Source organism: Oncorhynchus kisutch, unplaced genomic scaffold (genome assembly GCF_002021735.2).
Source record: "Oncorhynchus kisutch isolate 150728-3 unplaced genomic scaffold, Okis_V2 Okis02a-Okis13b_hom, whole genome shotgun sequence".
NCBI lineage: Eukaryota > Metazoa > Chordata > Actinopteri > Salmoniformes > Salmonidae > Oncorhynchus > Oncorhynchus kisutch.
The window spans coordinates 456,105-472,883 of NW_022261979.1; the positions used below are offsets into that span (position 1 = coordinate 456,105).

The window sequence follows — 16,779 nt, forward strand, 5'->3', positions numbered from 1 at the left end:
TGTACTGCGTTGTGGTCGGAGGCCGAGCAGTTGCCATACCAGGCATTGATTACAATGCTCTTGATGGTGCAGCTGTAGAACCTTTTGAGGATCTGAGGACCCATGCGAAATCTTTTCAGTCTCCTGAGGGGGAATAGGTTTTGTCGTGCCCTCTTCACAACTGTCTTGGTGTGCTTGGACCATGTTAGTTTGTTGGTGACGTGGACACCAAGGAACTTGAATCTCTCAACCTGCTCTACTGCAGCACCGTCATTGAGAATGGGGGCGTGCTCGGTCCTGTTTTTCCTGTTGTCCACAATCATCTCCTTTGTCTTGATCACGTTGAGGGAGAGGTTGTTGTCCTGGCACAACACGGCCAGGTCTCCGACCTCCTCCCTATAGGCCGTCTCGTCGTTGATCAGGCCTACCACTGTTGTGTCATCGGGCAAACTTAATGATGGTGTTGGAGTCGTGCAGTCATGATTGAACAGGGAGTACAGGAGGGGACTGAGCACGCACCAGTGAGGGGCCTCTGTGTTAAGGATCAGCATGGCGGATGTGTTGTTTCCTACCCTTACCACCTGGGGGCGGCCCGTCAGGAAGTCCAGGATCGAGTTGCAGAGGGTGGTGTTTAGTCCCAGAGTCCTTAGTTTAGTGATGAGCTTTGAGGGCACTATGGTGTTGAACGCTGAGCTGCAGTCAATGAATATCATTCTCACATAGGTGTTCCTTTTGTCCAGGTGGGAAATGGCAATGTTGAGTGCAATAGAGATTGAGATTGTGGTTCTGTAGGGGCGGTATGGAAATTGGAGGGGGCTTAGGGTTTCTGGGATGATGGTGTTGACGTGAGCCATGACCAGGCTTTCAAAGCACTTCATGGCTACAGATGTGAGTGCTATGGGTCGGTAGTCATTTAGGCAGGTTACCTTAGCGTTCTTGGGCACAGGCACTATGGTGGTCTGCTTAAAACATGTTGGTATTACAGACTCGGACAAGGAGAGGTTGAAAATGACAGTGAAGACACTTGCCAGTTGATCAGCGCATGCGTGCAGTACACATCCTGGTAATCAGTCTGGCCCTGTGAACGTTGACCTGTTGAAAGGTCTTACTCACATTTATTGTCTGGTAGGCTCGTATCACCGGGCAGCGCTCAGCTGTGCCTCCCTTTGTAGTCTAATTGCAAGCTCTGCCACATCCGACGAGCGTCAGAGCCGGTGAGGTACGAGTCGATCTTAGTCCTATATTGACACTTTGCTTGTTTGATGGTTTGTTGGAGGGCATAGCAGGTTCCTCCTTGAAAGCGGCAGCTCTAGCCTTTAGCTCAGTGCGGATGTTCCCTGTAATCCATGGCTTCCGGTATGTACGTACGGTCACTGTCGGGACAACGTCATCGATGCACTAATTGATGAAGCCAATGACTGATGTGGTACTCAATGCCATCGGAGGAATCCCAGTACATATTCCAGTCTGTGCTAGCAATACAGTCCTGTAGCTTAGCATCTGCTTCATCTGACCACTTTTTTTATTGATCTAGTCACTGGTGCTTCCAGCTGTAATTTTTGCTTGTAAGCAGCAATCAGGATGATAGAATAATGGTCAGATTTTCCAAACGGAGAGCGAGCTTTGTCTGTCTCTGTGTCTGTAGTAAAGGTGGTCCCGAGTTGTTTTCCCTCTGGTTGCACATTTAATATGCTCATAGAAATTTGGTAAAACGTATTTACATTTCCCTGCATTAAAGTCCCCGACTACTAGGAGCGCCACGTCTGGGTGAGCGTTCTCTTGTTTGCTTATGGTGGAATACAGCTCATTCAAAGCCTCTGACTGTGGTGGTATGTCAGCTCCGAAAAATACAGATGAAGTCTCTAGGTAGATAGTATGGTCTATAGCTTATTATGAGATACTCTACCTCAGGCGAGCAATAGCTTGAGACTTCCTTAGATATCGTGCACCAGCTGTTACTTACAAAAATAGTATTTCGCCCCTGGTCTTACCAGACACCGCTGTTCTATCCTGCAGCTTTTAACCAGCCAGCTGTATGTTGATAGTGTCGTCGTTCAGCCACGACTCTGTGAAGCATAAGATTTTACAGTTTTGAATGTCCCGTTGGTAGTTTAATCTTCTGCTTAGGTCATCCATTTTATTGTCCAAAGATTGCACATTTGCTAGCAGAATGGAAGGAAGTGGGGGTTTATTCGATCGCCTATGAATTCTCAGAAGGCAGCCCGCCCTCTGGCGCCTTTTTCTCTGCCTCTTCTTCATACAAATCACGGGAATCTGGAATCTGGGTCTGTTCCCAAGAAAGCAGTATATCGTCAGACTCGTTAAAGGAAAAAAAGGATTCTGCTAGTCAGTGTTGAGTAATCACAGTCCTGATGGCCAGAAGGTATTTTCGGTCATAAGAGACAGTAGCAGCAACATTATGTCCAAAATAAGTTTCAAAAAATAAGTTAAACGCAAATAAAAATATTTATAAAAAATGTTAAAAACACGTTGGGGGCACGTAAAACGTCTGCCTTGTCCGGCGCCATTTAAGTGTATTTTTTCCCCAGTCGTATGTGGCAAATTCTCACTTCCATCTTGGTTACAAAATGCACCATGTCACTGCCTCCATTAGTGCCAGATAAGCACCCTTTCCGGGGTAATGTGATGGGCTGTCACTGTTAAGTAAGCGCAACACACGATGCATTAGCCAATTCATTGAAAACTTTGGCTTGCTTATACAGAGAGGGTACTAGGCCTACCAGTTTGCAGAAAGGCGGGGGAAAAAAAGGAAGTTGGTCAACAAGGTTCAAGGACAAGGTGCTGAAACCCCCCCATTCTCAAACACCAAGAATGGGTGCATATCCACAGCTATAAACCGAGGACAACATAAACATAGCCTACCTATGGCTCTAATTTATTTAGCCTGGTCAGTCAGCTGCCGATGTTGTGTCGTGGTTCATTTCCTTTTCCGTCTTGTTCCAGTGTACTGGGGTGATGTAGGCATACATTTGTCAACATATGAAGTGTTGGCAGCTAGGCTATTCTTGTTGAGCGTGGTGAGATACTGTTAATTTTTTATTATTTTACCTTTAACATTTACAGCCAAAATGTTCCCAAACTGGAGGATTCAGGTTTAAATTGACCCCACCACTCAACATCATACAGAACTAGTCCCCAGCTGCGCTTCACAAAAGGACAGTTTGAAATGCGCAAATTAAGATTAGAATTTTGATTACAACATGCATATAGGCTCTAGTTGTTTTAATGGAAGAGCCTGAAACGATTTGAGCTCAGATTTACTCAATGTACTTATTAATAAACAAAAGAATAATGTATTAATTCAGGTTCACAGCGCGGACCGAACGGTTTGATAAGAATACCTGTACCATTACATCCCTAATCTCCAGACAATTTGACAAAAACACATTGAGAAAAAAAAAAAAAAAAGTGCAAATGTTCAAGAACAGAATGACAGTAAATTCTTTATTTTTACCACGTTTTCCAGAAACTCACGTTAAATATCCCCTCAGAATTAATATTCAAAGATGTCTGCAGAAAGAATGGGCTGTCAGCTATGATTATATATTGAGTTTCAACTACAGTAAGTGAAGTGGAATAACACCCAGCAACAGAATGAAAGTCCCTGATCTATACTATACAGAAATGTATAATTATAAATTGCCATTCTCTTCATGGTGATGTATCCTTAATAGGTACCAAAAGGTAGAAACATGTAGTATCCTCCTTAGCATGTTTAGGTATTACTGTACACACTGGCTATTATTCTAATAAACTCTGCCCCCAAACAAGACCAAATTTGGTTGGTCCGGCCCAAATCTGTACCAATCATAGACGGCTAAGTTTGGCCATCACACTACAGCACAGCATAGTATACACACCTTAGTGTACAAAACATTAAGAACACCTTCATAATATTGAGTTGCACACCCTTTTTGCCCTCAGAACAGTTCGTTGGGGAATGGACTCTACGAGGTGTCCAAAACGTTCCACAGGGATGCTGGCCCCTGTTGACTCCAAAGCTTCCCACAGTTGTGTCAAATTGGCTGGATGTCCTTTGGGTGGTGGACCATTGTTAATACAAACATGAAACTGTTGAGCGTGAAATACCCAGCAACCTTGCAGTTCTTGACACAAACCGGTGCGCCTGACACCTACTACCATACCCCAATTCAAAGGCACTTCAATATTTTGTCTTGGCCATTCACACTCTCAATGGCACACATACACAAGCCACGTCTCAATTGTCTCAAGGCTTAACAAAATTATTTAAACCCGTCTCCTCCCCTTCTTCTACACTGATTGACGTGGATTTAATAAGTGACATCAATAAGGGATCATAGCTTTCACCTGGTCAGTCTCATGGAAAGAGCAGGTGTTCATAATGTTTTGTACACAGTGTAGTTCAGTACAGTAAATTGTACACTACTGTATAAACATGTAAAACAGATATCTATGATTGATTCAGACTGACCAAATTTAAAAAAACTACTTTTCAACGTCCATTGACATCGGTCCGCAGTGGGTGAGACGGCTGGTTACATTGAATGGAAAGGGGGGGGGGGGGGGCTTATGGGTAGGTGTCAATAAGAGCTGGGAGAGGTGGCATTAATGAGAGGTGGCATTAACAAGAACGGAGTTAGGTTGTCCAGACTGTTTTTCACACTCGTGCTTTGACCACCAAGTGACAGAAAAAGAAAAAGAAAAAAAGTTATGAGCTTAACATAACAGTATGCCAGTGGAAGGGAGGACAGTTGGCAGGTGACCCACAGTTGGTTTGTGACTACTAGGAATTTCCATTGTAGCCAATTCAATTGCAGTCATTCCGTTAGGGCCCGATTCCGACCTGAAGTGCGCTTAAATGGAATGCAATTCCCTATTTAATGCACTTTTTTCTATGAGTATTCTGACCTTGAACTTAAGCATGACAATAGCGTGCTATTCACCTGCTATACGTTTTGGGTCAAGATCGAATAAAAAGTGAAACATTAAGTTATCCTTTTTAGATAAAACTATACTAAATGTATTCACGTCACAAAATGACATGAATGAAGGGCTACAGTAGCCTCAACAGCACTCTGGGGTAGTACCATGGTGTAGCCAGAGGACAGCTAGCTTCCATCCTCCTCTGGGTACATTGACTTCAATACAACACCTAGGAGGTTCATGGTTCTTGCACAGTAATTATGACAACTTCCGGAAGACGTCCTCCAACCCATCAGAGCGCTAGCAGCATGAACTGACATGTTGTTCACCCAATCGAAGGATCAGAGAAAGAATTTAGAACTGAAAGCATAGCCTACAGCTAGCTAGCATAGCAGTGCATAAAATGGAGGTGAGCAGTTGACTCAAGTAGAGATTAAGACCGTAGTTTGACATTTGAACAAATGAATGTCTTCAAAAATGGAGAAGCAAGAGAGAGTGTAAGCTATCTATATTTTGTTGTATTTTCATTTTGTTAGCTAGCGAATGCAGCTAGCTAGTTTAGCCTACTCAAACAAACAAAGACGGGAGCTGTGTTAGCTAGCTGGCTATCCAACAATGGAACGCTTCCAAGGTAAGCTTTTGTAAGGTAAGTTTCCCTCGATCCTAACTAGTTTCCCAGATCCTAACTAGTTTCCCAGTCCCTGCCGCTGAAGTCCCTGCAGTTACCCGGACTATTTGCATTGTGTGCCTCCCCCAGGCCCTCTTTTACGCTGCTGCTACTCTCTGTTTATATTATATGCAGTCACTTTAACTATACATTCATGTACATACTACCTAATTGGCCCAACCAACCAGTGCTCCCACACATTGGCTAACCGGGCTAACTCCTCTTTTTACACTTCTGCTACTCTGTTCATCATATATGCATAGTAACTTTAACAATATCTACATGTACATACTACCTCCATAAGCCTGACTAGTAGGTGTCTGATTTGAAAACAGCCCCACAGCATGATGCTGCCACTACGCTTCACCGCAGGTGATGAAGGGTGCCTGGTTTCCCCCAGATTGAACTCTTTGGCCTGAATGCCAAGCGTCACATCTTGATTTCATCAGACCAGAGATTCTAGTTTCGCATGGTCAGAGTCCTTTAAGTGACTTTTGGCAAATTCTAGGCAGGCTTTTATGTGCCTTTTACTGAAGAGTGGCTTCCGCCTGGCCACTCTACCATAAAGTCCTGATTGGTGGAGTGCTGCAGAGATGGTTGTCCTTCTGGAAGGTTCTCTTATCCCCACAGAGGAACTCTAGAGCTCCTTCAGAGTGACCATCGGGTTCTTGGTGGAGGCCGATGGAGGCCACTGTGTTCTTGGGGACCTTCAATGCTGCAGAAATGTTTTGGTACCCTTCCTCAGATCTATGCCTCGATACAATCCTGACTCGGAGGTCTACGGACAATTCCGTCAACCTCATTGCTTAGTTTATGCTCTGACATGCGCAGTCATCTGTGGGACCTTATATAGACGTGTGTGTGTGTGTGTGCGCCGTTCCAAATCATGTCCAACCAATTGAATTTACCACAGGTGGACTCCAATGAAGTTGTAGAAACATCTCAAGGATGATCAATGGAAACAGGATGCACCCGAGCTCAATTGAGTCACATAGCAAAGGGTCTAAATACTTATGTAAATAAGGTATCCTTCATATTTTTAATACATTTGCAAACATTTCTAAAAACCTGTTTTCACTTTGTTATTATTGGGCATTGTGTATAGATTGAGGAATCTTTTTAAAGATTTAAACCATCTTAGATGGGCTGTAATGTAACAAAATCTGGCTAAAGTGAAGGGGTCTGAATATTTTCCAAATGCACTGTGTGTTCTATTTACATAGTCCAATCCCATCAACAACAGAATCAACATCAAGCTCAGCACAAGGAACTAGTGTAAGTCACCTTTGCTAAATCTTTCCATGACTTCATGATGGGAAAATAAATATACTGGAGCTAGGCATAAACATGGTCTGTGTTTTGTTGTCATAGGTGGATGTGTTAGAAGTAGGCTACATCTTCTACTGTAGTTCTCTGTATTATGGAGGATTAGTTGATTATTAAGTCTAAATTGGAGAAAAGCAGAGTTATTAGTAAGGAGGGGTTGGTGTGGGTGACTAACAGGTGTCTGTTGGGGGTGGGTATTTTGTGTGAAGGTTAGTCAGCATGAGCAATTGACATGTGGGGGATTGACATGACTTTCGAAATGTTGATATATATATATATATATATATATTCACACACACGTTTTAAGAAAATTCCCAGCTATCTCCAACACAGGTATGATTGGAGAATGAAACAGGTGTTAAACATGGGCAGCGGAAAGCAGCAGTCGACGACGCCATTGTTGACACAAATTAATAGACCTATAATGAATATCTTAGAAAATACCATTTAGGCATCATTCACTTTTAAAACCATTTAATACATTTTATTTTATTATCATTTGGACTAGAGTGAGGCCATTTCTCCACTAGCCTATCTATTGTTCCTGCAGTGAGGAGGATACACCATCTAATGTTTCATCATTTATCTGAACATACATCTCAAAAAAGCATACCAGTATGCAAATTAGGGAGACAAATGAGCAGCGCTCTTAACAATGCAATTTGTTAGGATACTGACGAGTCACTCACTTTAAACGTCACTGCCTGGCAAGTCCTAATGGACTTCATATCGATAATAAAAACAAGATGTTTAGTTGACTTGTCCCGATGCAATACCATAGATATAGAACTATGGCATAGGATTTATAAATGGAAGGGATATACACAAGATCAACATTAATCAGTTAATTCGTCACCTTTTATAAACTAGTCAAGCTTGCTGTTCATCAATCAAAGCACTGTAAACAGCCGTTTACTTTTTCCCTGTTGGTCAAACATCTGTCCAGAACAGAATATATACTGTCCTGGCCATGGTGTAGTTCAATACATTGAGGTCATGCAGGGCCTATAGGTTGGCATGTTCTCTATATTTCAGCTATTACTGAGCTTTTGGGGATTATTAAGACATGTATTAAAAGGCTGTGTAGTATAATTTCTCTTTTTTTTTTTTTACCTTTATTTTGCTAGGCAAGTCAGTTAAGAACAAATTCTTATTTTCAATGACGGCCTGGGAACAGTGGGTTAACTGCCTGTTCAGGGGCAGAACAACAGATTTGTACCTTGTCAGCGCGGGGATTTGAACTTGCAACCTTTCGGTTACTAGTCCAATGCTCTAACCACTAGGCTACCCTGCCGCAAATCATTACTCTATTATTTATAACTGCATTGAAGTAATTGCATGCATTTGTTTCTGAAGTGTAATTGAGAAGATTTGAAAATAGGACGCTACCCCTTTAATACAGATGTTCCAGAAGAGATGTCGCCACAGGTCGACAGTAGGCTAGCCAAGACGAATGCTACGTGTATTTTTGTAACTTTCTTTTTGCAGACTCAGTGGCAAGTGTATCGCTAGTATGTTCACTATTGAAGGTTTACCTTTGTAAATCACTTTCCTTAAAATAAATAAACTCAGCAAGTAGATTGATGGGCACTTATTTTGCTCTGGAGAGCACGCATGTGCTGTGTGAAGGCATCATCTCAAATTATATTGGTTCATACACATGGTTTGCAGATGTTATTGTGAGTGTAGAGAAATGTACCCATGTACTAATCCAGACGCCGACTGCTCGAGAAGTTGTGACTCGCTGGAGCTTGAAATGAACAGCAAATCATATTGTTCAAATACAAATAGCATGACATTTACGTGTCTATTCTTCAAATGGTAGACTGCAGCAGAGCAGGTAAATGTTTAACTGGAATGCAAAAATACACTGAAAAGTCTAGCCCAGGAGACTCATCGTTACCACATTATATGGGACGAGCAAATTCACTCACATTATATGGATGTGCAAATGTATGCGCTCTCCCTTGCGTGTAAAGACATTTGACTGCAACCACACACACACACCATCAGCACAGACAGAAGGGGAAACACAGACATGTCACAGGGGCTATAAGGCTGAAGCATCCATTTAGAACGATCAAATGATAGTGAGAGGAAGTCCAGTTGCAGGTAGTGGGAGAGGATGGAACTAGGTGAAACTGGGTTGCCAGTATGCAGATTCTCATTGATGAATCATCCGAACACAATACCATTTTCTGTTGCCAAAACCAAATCTGTTACAAAATGCACTAAGTTGTATAGACTTGTCGCTTTGCCAAAGTAATAAAAAATGGCATCGTATTGGAGTGCAAGGTCGAATTGAGTCTGTGCACACGCGCGCTTCAGAGGAGGCGCTCCCTAACGGAAATATGCAAATACATGCTACAATGGGATCATGCTAGCTCGTGCTTGGCCATGGAAACCAATTTCATAAAGCTCCTGAGGAACCGTTCTTGTGCTGAGGTTGCTTCCAAAGGCAGTTTGGAACTCGGTAGTGAGTGTTGCAACCGAGGACAGACGATTTTTATGCGCTACGTGCTTAAGCACTTGGCAGTCCCGTTCTGTGAGCTTGTGTGGCCTACCACTTCACGGCTGAGACATTGTTGCTCCTTTGGTGTTTCCACTTCACAATAACAGCACTTACAGTTGACCAGGGCAGCTCTAGCAAGGCAAAAATTGAACAAACTGACTTGTTGGAAAGGTGGCATCTTATGACGGTTCCACGTTGAAAGTCAGTGAGGTCTTCAATAAGGCCATTCTACTGCCAATGTTCGTCTATGGAGAAATTAATGGCTGTGTTCAATTTTATACACCCGTCAGCAACAGGTGTGGCTGAAATAGCCAAATCAATTTATTTGAAGGGTTGTGTCCACATACTTCTGTCTGTGTGTGTGTGTATGCAAACACACCAGGTGTGTGCGCACCTTTCCAAATCATGTCCAATCAATTGAATTTACCACAGGTGGACTCCAATCAAGTTGTAGAAACATCAAGGATGATGCCTAGTTAAATAAATTTTTTATTTATTTATCAATGGAAACAGGATGCACATGAGCTCAATTTCAAGTCTCAGCAAAGGGTCTGAATACATTTGCAAGAACTTCAAAAAAACTGTTTTTGCTTTGTCATTATGGAGTATTGTGTGTAAATTGATGATACAAATATATATATTTCATCCATTTTAGAAGAAGGCTGTAACGTAACAAAATGTGGAAAAAGTCAAGGGGTCTGAATAGTTTTTCAATGCCACACAAACACAGTATTTTAATACCTTTTTAAGACTTCCTGGTAGATGTTTTCTAAGACCCATTTTCCATCTGTTTCACCAGAAATCAGATCCTTTGCCTATTCCACATTTTCAGGACAGAAAATGGTCAAACAATTAATATATACCTTAATAAATTACTCAGCTTCCACTTGACACCAAATTTGATGTGCTGCTATGAATGTCACTTTAGTGCCCATTGGTTCCCGTATGTTATGTAAAGTCCCTCGTGCTGAGAGGTGTATGTAGCGCCCTATGAATGAGAGAATGTAGCGCCCTATGAATGAGAGATGAGTGTATGTAGCGCCCTACGAATGAGAGATTATGAGTGTATGTAGCGCCCTATGAATGAGAGATGAGTGTATGTAACATCCTATGAATGAGATACTGGCCCCTGTAACATCCCTCTATTCTGTTTCAGTTAAGTAGTCAGGAGGACAACCCATGGGGCTTTCTTTAGCTCTGTCTCCAGGCTACAACCCACCGGTGCTGCTATTGCTGACACTTAATCCGCTCTGGGTAGGCCTGGGTGATATACGACTCATAGGCCTACACACACCCATATCGCAATTACACTGAAGAGGCCTATACACAAAACTGTAGGTCTAAACCCCTCTGATAAAAATAACAGCAGAAGAAAACAGGAAAGTCGTTCTACTCTACTGCTATGCTGATGGTTAAGAGCTTTGGGCCAGTAACAGAAAGGTTGCTGGTTTGAATCCCTGAGCCAGCAAACTGGGGGGGAAAAAATCTGCTGTTTTGCCCTTGAGCAAGGCAATTAACCAACAACTGCTCCCCGGGCGCTGATGACATGGGCGTTGATTAAGGCAGCCCCCCCTCACCTCTATGATAAATGCTGAAGACACATTTCGGTTGAATGCATTCAGTTGTGCAACTGACTAGGTGTCCTTATCCCTTCCATTTTCTGATGACAGTCTCCTGATGCCTAATCTGAACGTTCTGTGAACCCACCACTTAACCTAGTTTTGATCAGGAAAATGATATACAGGCATGCAAAGAAAAACACCATCACCACCAAGCCATCTGAGATATCAGAATATGAACAAATGGCGAGAAAACACACAACCTGTCATCTCTACTGTAATATCCTCAAACTCTCACATTGAACCATTCACAGTGAAACAAGTGGTGTATCATGCTAGTCAGTAAACCAACCAAGTTCCTCAAACTGCTTCTCTTGTTCTCACTCAATCCCCTGTTCCATTTTAGGACAACCAGCTGAAAACAAACGGATACAAACGCAACATGAACCCACTAAACTCCTGGCTACTTGTAGATTGCAATCTAGACCTATAAAGTAATACATTGAGGCCACACAGTTTGGTATTGCTATCCTTGTGGGGACCAAAGAATTGATTCCCATCTAAAATCATTTTTGCCCTAAATCTATGTCTAACTAACCTTTAACACTATGCCTAACCCTAAATTATCATTTTCCCTCATAGGGACTGAAAAAATGTCCTTGTTTTACTATCCTTGTGAGGACACACAGAGTATAAAATGTGAAATTTTAAAAAAGGTAGTGAAACATTTTAACAGCTGTGAAACAGACTCAAGGATGTAGCAAAACCTACCAAACACTGAATAGAAACTATTTTCCATTTCACACTACTACCACCCACCTCTCTTGTTTATCTTCCCCTCTTACTTCCTGTCTCCCCCGATTGCTCTTAATCTCTCCTCACAGATGTAAACAGACTTACCGTCTGCAGCACATGCTCTCCTTCCCCCTTCTCCATAACTGGGAAGAATCACCGCAGGCAGGGTAACTTCTGTTCTTACTGGAGGGGTATCCTAGGTTTTAAGCTTCCACAGTGCGTTTCAGAATCTATGCATCTCCAGATAGCCATGCATCTCCCAAAGACCATCCCACAAGTGCGAAGAAGAAGTGGAGAAAGAAAGAGTGAGAGGTGCACGGAAAAAAGGGGACAGACCGATGCACACTATTAACCGGCTGCTCGCTCAGCAACCAATCCAGTCAGGCTATGATTTACTAATGTCCCCCATCAACCAATCGCTGTCGGTCTGGCACACCAGAAAGAGGGAAAGATAAAGGTGGGGGTTGGCCATTAAAAAGAGGTAGATGAAAAGAGGGGGGCTTTGGAAGTCAAAAGGGAGAGAAAGCACGAGAGAGAGGGGAGGGGGATGGAGTTCCTCAGGGTCCAGTCTCAATAGCTTAATTATTCAGTTCCTGATAGCAGGGACGGTCATACTGACCGGCAGACACACAGTACGTGTGAGGGAGATGTTCAACACGATGCAACAAAAAAAAGTGTCAGAAACAGCTCTTTTTGGCGTTTTGAAAGGAACAAAAAATATCACCATGGGTGAATATGGCTGCGTTCACACAGGCAGCCCAATTCTGATATTTTATTCACTAATTGGTCTTTTGACCGATCACAGATCTTTTCAGAGCTGATCTGATTAGTCAAAAGACCAATTAGTGAAAAAAAGGTCAGAATTAGCTGCCTGTCTAAACATTGCCAACGCATCAAAAAAAGGGATTAAAATAGAAATACTGTGAATCATATTCTAGCAGGTTCGGTAACTTACTGATGAGTCGTACAGAAAACCATACAATTGCTACCGATCTCCCACTCTGTTCTAAGTGTTTGTATGCCGTCTGCGAGAGAGGGAAGTCAGTAAGACTCATTTGCATGACTCACTGTACTCAACAGGGAAGTGAAAACAGTCAGATGAAAAACCAAATGAGACAGATGGAGATCAGCCTCCACCGTGGGAAACATAGCCTAACCTTAATACACCAGGCGTAACTCAATAGACCTTGAAAAGACAAACATGTCCGCTTCAGCCCTCTACTACAGTGTAATAACAGGTCAAGGGACCTCCGATCATAGCGACATCCTGAATGAGGCATGTCTGTGTGAGTCAGAGAAATTCCATTAGAGCCAATTTACATCTGATAAGATAGATGTAATTGTACAAATCATTCTGTGCATTCACTTTTCTGAAAAAGCTTTTTATTTTTTTTACACAAATGACCTTTTAGTAGACTAACATTTGGTTTTGATTTGTCCCAGTTAAGTTCTCTAAAGCAGGGCTCTCCAACCCTAATCTAGCACACCTGAGATTCTAATAATTAGCTGGTTGATAAGAGGAATCAGGTTAGTTACAACTGGGGTTGGAGCAAAAACCTACAGGAGGGTAGCCCTCCAGGAACAGGGTTGGAGCAAAAACCTACAGGAGGGTAGCCCTCCAGGAACAGGGTTGGAGCAAAAACCTACAGGAGGGTAGCTCTCCAGGAACAAGGTTGGAGAGCCCTGCTCTAGTGTCCTTCCTGAAAGCTCTCAGGCAGAAAAGACTGGACAAGATATCAAAGTTCATGAACCCCTGGCTGTCCTCACAGAAGGGGTTGGAACTTGGAAGGCTTGGAAAACAAAGTGTTCAAATGGTAAACAGGTGATGTCATGATCATTCCATTTCCACACAGGACTAAGATCTCATTCACATTTCGCTAGCTCCTTGACATGGAAGTGTGGACTAAGAACACAAATGCTTATCAAATGGTTCATGTCATACATTTTCAGTACAGAGGACTTGACCCCTATTATGACTTGTCTGTGACTGAGCGTGTAGCCTATGTTATGACAGTTTATGCACAAATGGTAGGCTTCTGGCTCGCTGTTCTCTCTCTCTCTCATGGTGACGAATAGAGCAGCTCCAGTGCAGTCAGGAGTGTAGCTGAACCAGGAGGGGGGAGGTCCTTGCTATTATCCTGTTAGCAGCCACAAGCTGCAAGGGGAGGTCCCAGTCCCAGAGCCCAGGGTACCAGACTGCAGTAGGCCTCAACCTGCTGAGCTCATGACTGTGTCCACCAGTCCCAGTGTGTGGGAGTGAGTTCTGACGTTCCCAGTGTGTGCCTGTGTCAGTCAGCCGGCTTTACCCCTGCCTTTGTCTGCTCAGCCCTGCCAGCACCAGAGCTGCTGAGTCTCCAGACAGACACAATGATGCTTCCTGGTGTCAAAGCTCCCTTTAGAAAGGGCTAGACATGTGCCCACTTACCCAACCATTTATGTAAACACCTTTGACCCAAATCAGAGGTGTAAAGGGTCAATTTTGTAGTATAGGATTAGCATTCACAGATTATGCCCACTACAATAAAGCAGCCTTGTGCCTGGTAATTAGCTAGTAACTAGTCAGCATATCAACAATGTCAAGAGATGGAGACTACTTCAAATCTCACAGAGTTAGTCTGATAATGCAATGTCTAGTCCAGACAGTGTCTGTAATGGAACCTTGTCTTACACGTGACAGCATTGAGCACTTCAAACTTTAAAGACAATCACCATGATACTACATAACATGCCCTGCACGCTGTCATGTTATTGTGTTTTGTTTAGAGGTCAGGGTCCACATGCAATAAGAAAGATTTGACGCTCCAGAGTCTACACAGCAAGGAAGCATCCCACAAACATAATCAAAAAGCTCGCTAGTTCGAATACCCGAGCCAACAAGATGAAAAATCTGTCGGAAGTGCCCTTGAGCAAGGCACTTAACCTACATTTGCTCCAGGGGTGCCATACTACTATGGCTGACCCTGATAACACAATTCACTGCAATTGCACCTTGTATGTGAAAATAAAACATATTGTTTACTCAAGTGTTGACTATTTGTAAGTCTATAACAAGTCTGGTCCTGTTCTGCATCAGACCCTATAATCTAGGCCTAGGCTTACTTAGAACAAGTGGGGTTATGTTACCAGGTGGGCTATAGCCCAAAAAAAGAGCCCATGTGTGGCTGTACTGAGAAAAATGGTAATTGCATCTTTCTGTGGGCACTAACTCTGCCATTGGTTTGTTCAACAAAGCCTATAGGGGAATTGAATGGCGTTTTTGGAGGGTTTGTGGATAAACGCCGAAGGGTCTGTTGCAAACACAGGTTAAGGAGATGTTATATGTTTTGTTCTATGATAGGCTTTATGAATGTCAACATCAGTTTGTGATACAGCCAAGCAATAAACATACACAGGCTGAGCGAGAGGACTTAAAGGAATAGGCTAGTTCCCTGTTAGAAAACTGTAAATCTAGATAGTATTTGGTAGGTTAACTTCATGACCACACACAGACACATGACAGAGATTGGGAAATATTGAGCCTTGATATTGAGGCGACAGAAAAAAAGGGCACAGACAATGATCAATTTGAGGCTCGCATATGTGGTCCAGTCAGCTCAACAAATTTCTGGCCCGGATATGGACTACCATCTCTCCCAACTGCACAATCGTCAGGGTCTTATTCGTTAGGACACACTAGCAAAACGTTTTTGCAACAGAAAACGATTAATGAATATGACACTGCTGAACTCGAATGTCAGGAGGAGAACAGGGAAATACCCCCGTGTGACACAGTGGTAAACTGCCTTTCAAGAGAACTCAGTATCTTCAATACAATAATTTGAGGTCAGGGATCCAATAGTGATGAATCGGTGGATTTAAACATTGAAATGTACCATAAGAAGTTTTAGCTACAGTAAACGTCCTGTAGCTACGGTAGAGGGGGAGACATGAGACATTGGGAGTCCACGAGGTGATACCCTCTGACCACCCCGGGCGGGCGCACATGTCCTCTTAACAATAAAAAGGTTTTCCTCTCAGTTTCAACACCCTCTGAATCATCGCTAGAGAGACCGACGACATATAGGCTACTTCCTGGCACACACATGGTACCCAACAACAATTACAAAGGAAAACATATGCGCATACCTATGTCTCACGTTTATACCACGTATTAAGTAACAAAAATGAAGTTGTTTCCTATTGTAAGTTAGCTAACTACATGTTTATTGTCACTTCCATCTCGATATGCCTTGGTAGCAAAGCATAAATGAACCCCCACCCCCATTTCGTACCCATTCCTTTCTCTTGAGAAATGCGCCCTCAAATGAACCGCTAGCCACCAAGCTAACGAGTAATTTCCAGAAACTTTTAAAAAGGTGAACAAAACAAAAAACGTGACCACGACTTGTTACTTACGGATGTCAAGAGGGGTCGCATCTGTTCACTGGCCTCTTCTTCCATTTGTCCAAATTTCTGTCCCCTATCCTCTGGGAGAATTTGAATATCGAATACCGAAATAACCTTTTTTGACGTGTCACCGACACTAACTCGACTGACTGGCATTTTCACTAACCTAACGTAGCGATTTTTACATACAGAGCATAACCCGCCCTATTTTGATTGACAGTGTATGTTCTCCTTTCATATCCAAGCAGCCGGTTTCCTTTGACCAATGATAAGAGTAGAAAAGACAAATGGGCGTGTATGACACGCCTATTCCGGAGGGGCTGGTGAAAGAGCAAGGATGCTGTGTTGATTGTCTGGCCATTACTTTGCGCCAAAGGTATGATGCTGTACCTGTGAACTTTCAACAGATTCCTGGAATTCTGCCAGCAAATAACCACAAATGGTCTTCTTGTTTGTTCAAAAGCATTGTTTTACCAAAGCCATGCCAAGGCTATTGATTTAGCTATATAGCCTATCTCTGGTTTTACTGTCAATCCTTTTGGCCCATGAGTTTATCTGAAGGTAAGCAAAATAGGGAACTCATATTGGTTTTCTTATATACATTACAAGTAATGTCACTTTAACCATAT

At 42.8% G+C, this 16,779-nt stretch overlaps 1 protein-coding gene across 3 annotated transcripts in view; it reads right to left on the reverse strand.

Moving 5' to 3' along the window:
• The window catches only part of LOC109886213 (sodium bicarbonate cotransporter 3), a 72,554-nt gene extending 56,206 nt beyond the window's left edge, over positions 1–16,348 (reverse strand). For 2 of the 3 annotated variants that reach the window (XM_031812129.1, XM_031812131.1), the window contains exon 1: positions 16,160–16,348. In XM_031812129.1, coding sequence (XP_031667989.1) covers positions 16,160–16,306 — 147 coding nt within the window. In that variant the 5' untranslated portion in view covers positions 16,307–16,348. Of the gene's footprint in view, positions 1–11,869; positions 12,041–16,159 lie in introns of those variants that run through there. The other variant, XM_031812133.1, reaches the window with a different exon arrangement.
• Positions 16,349–16,779: the final 431 nt, after the last annotated feature.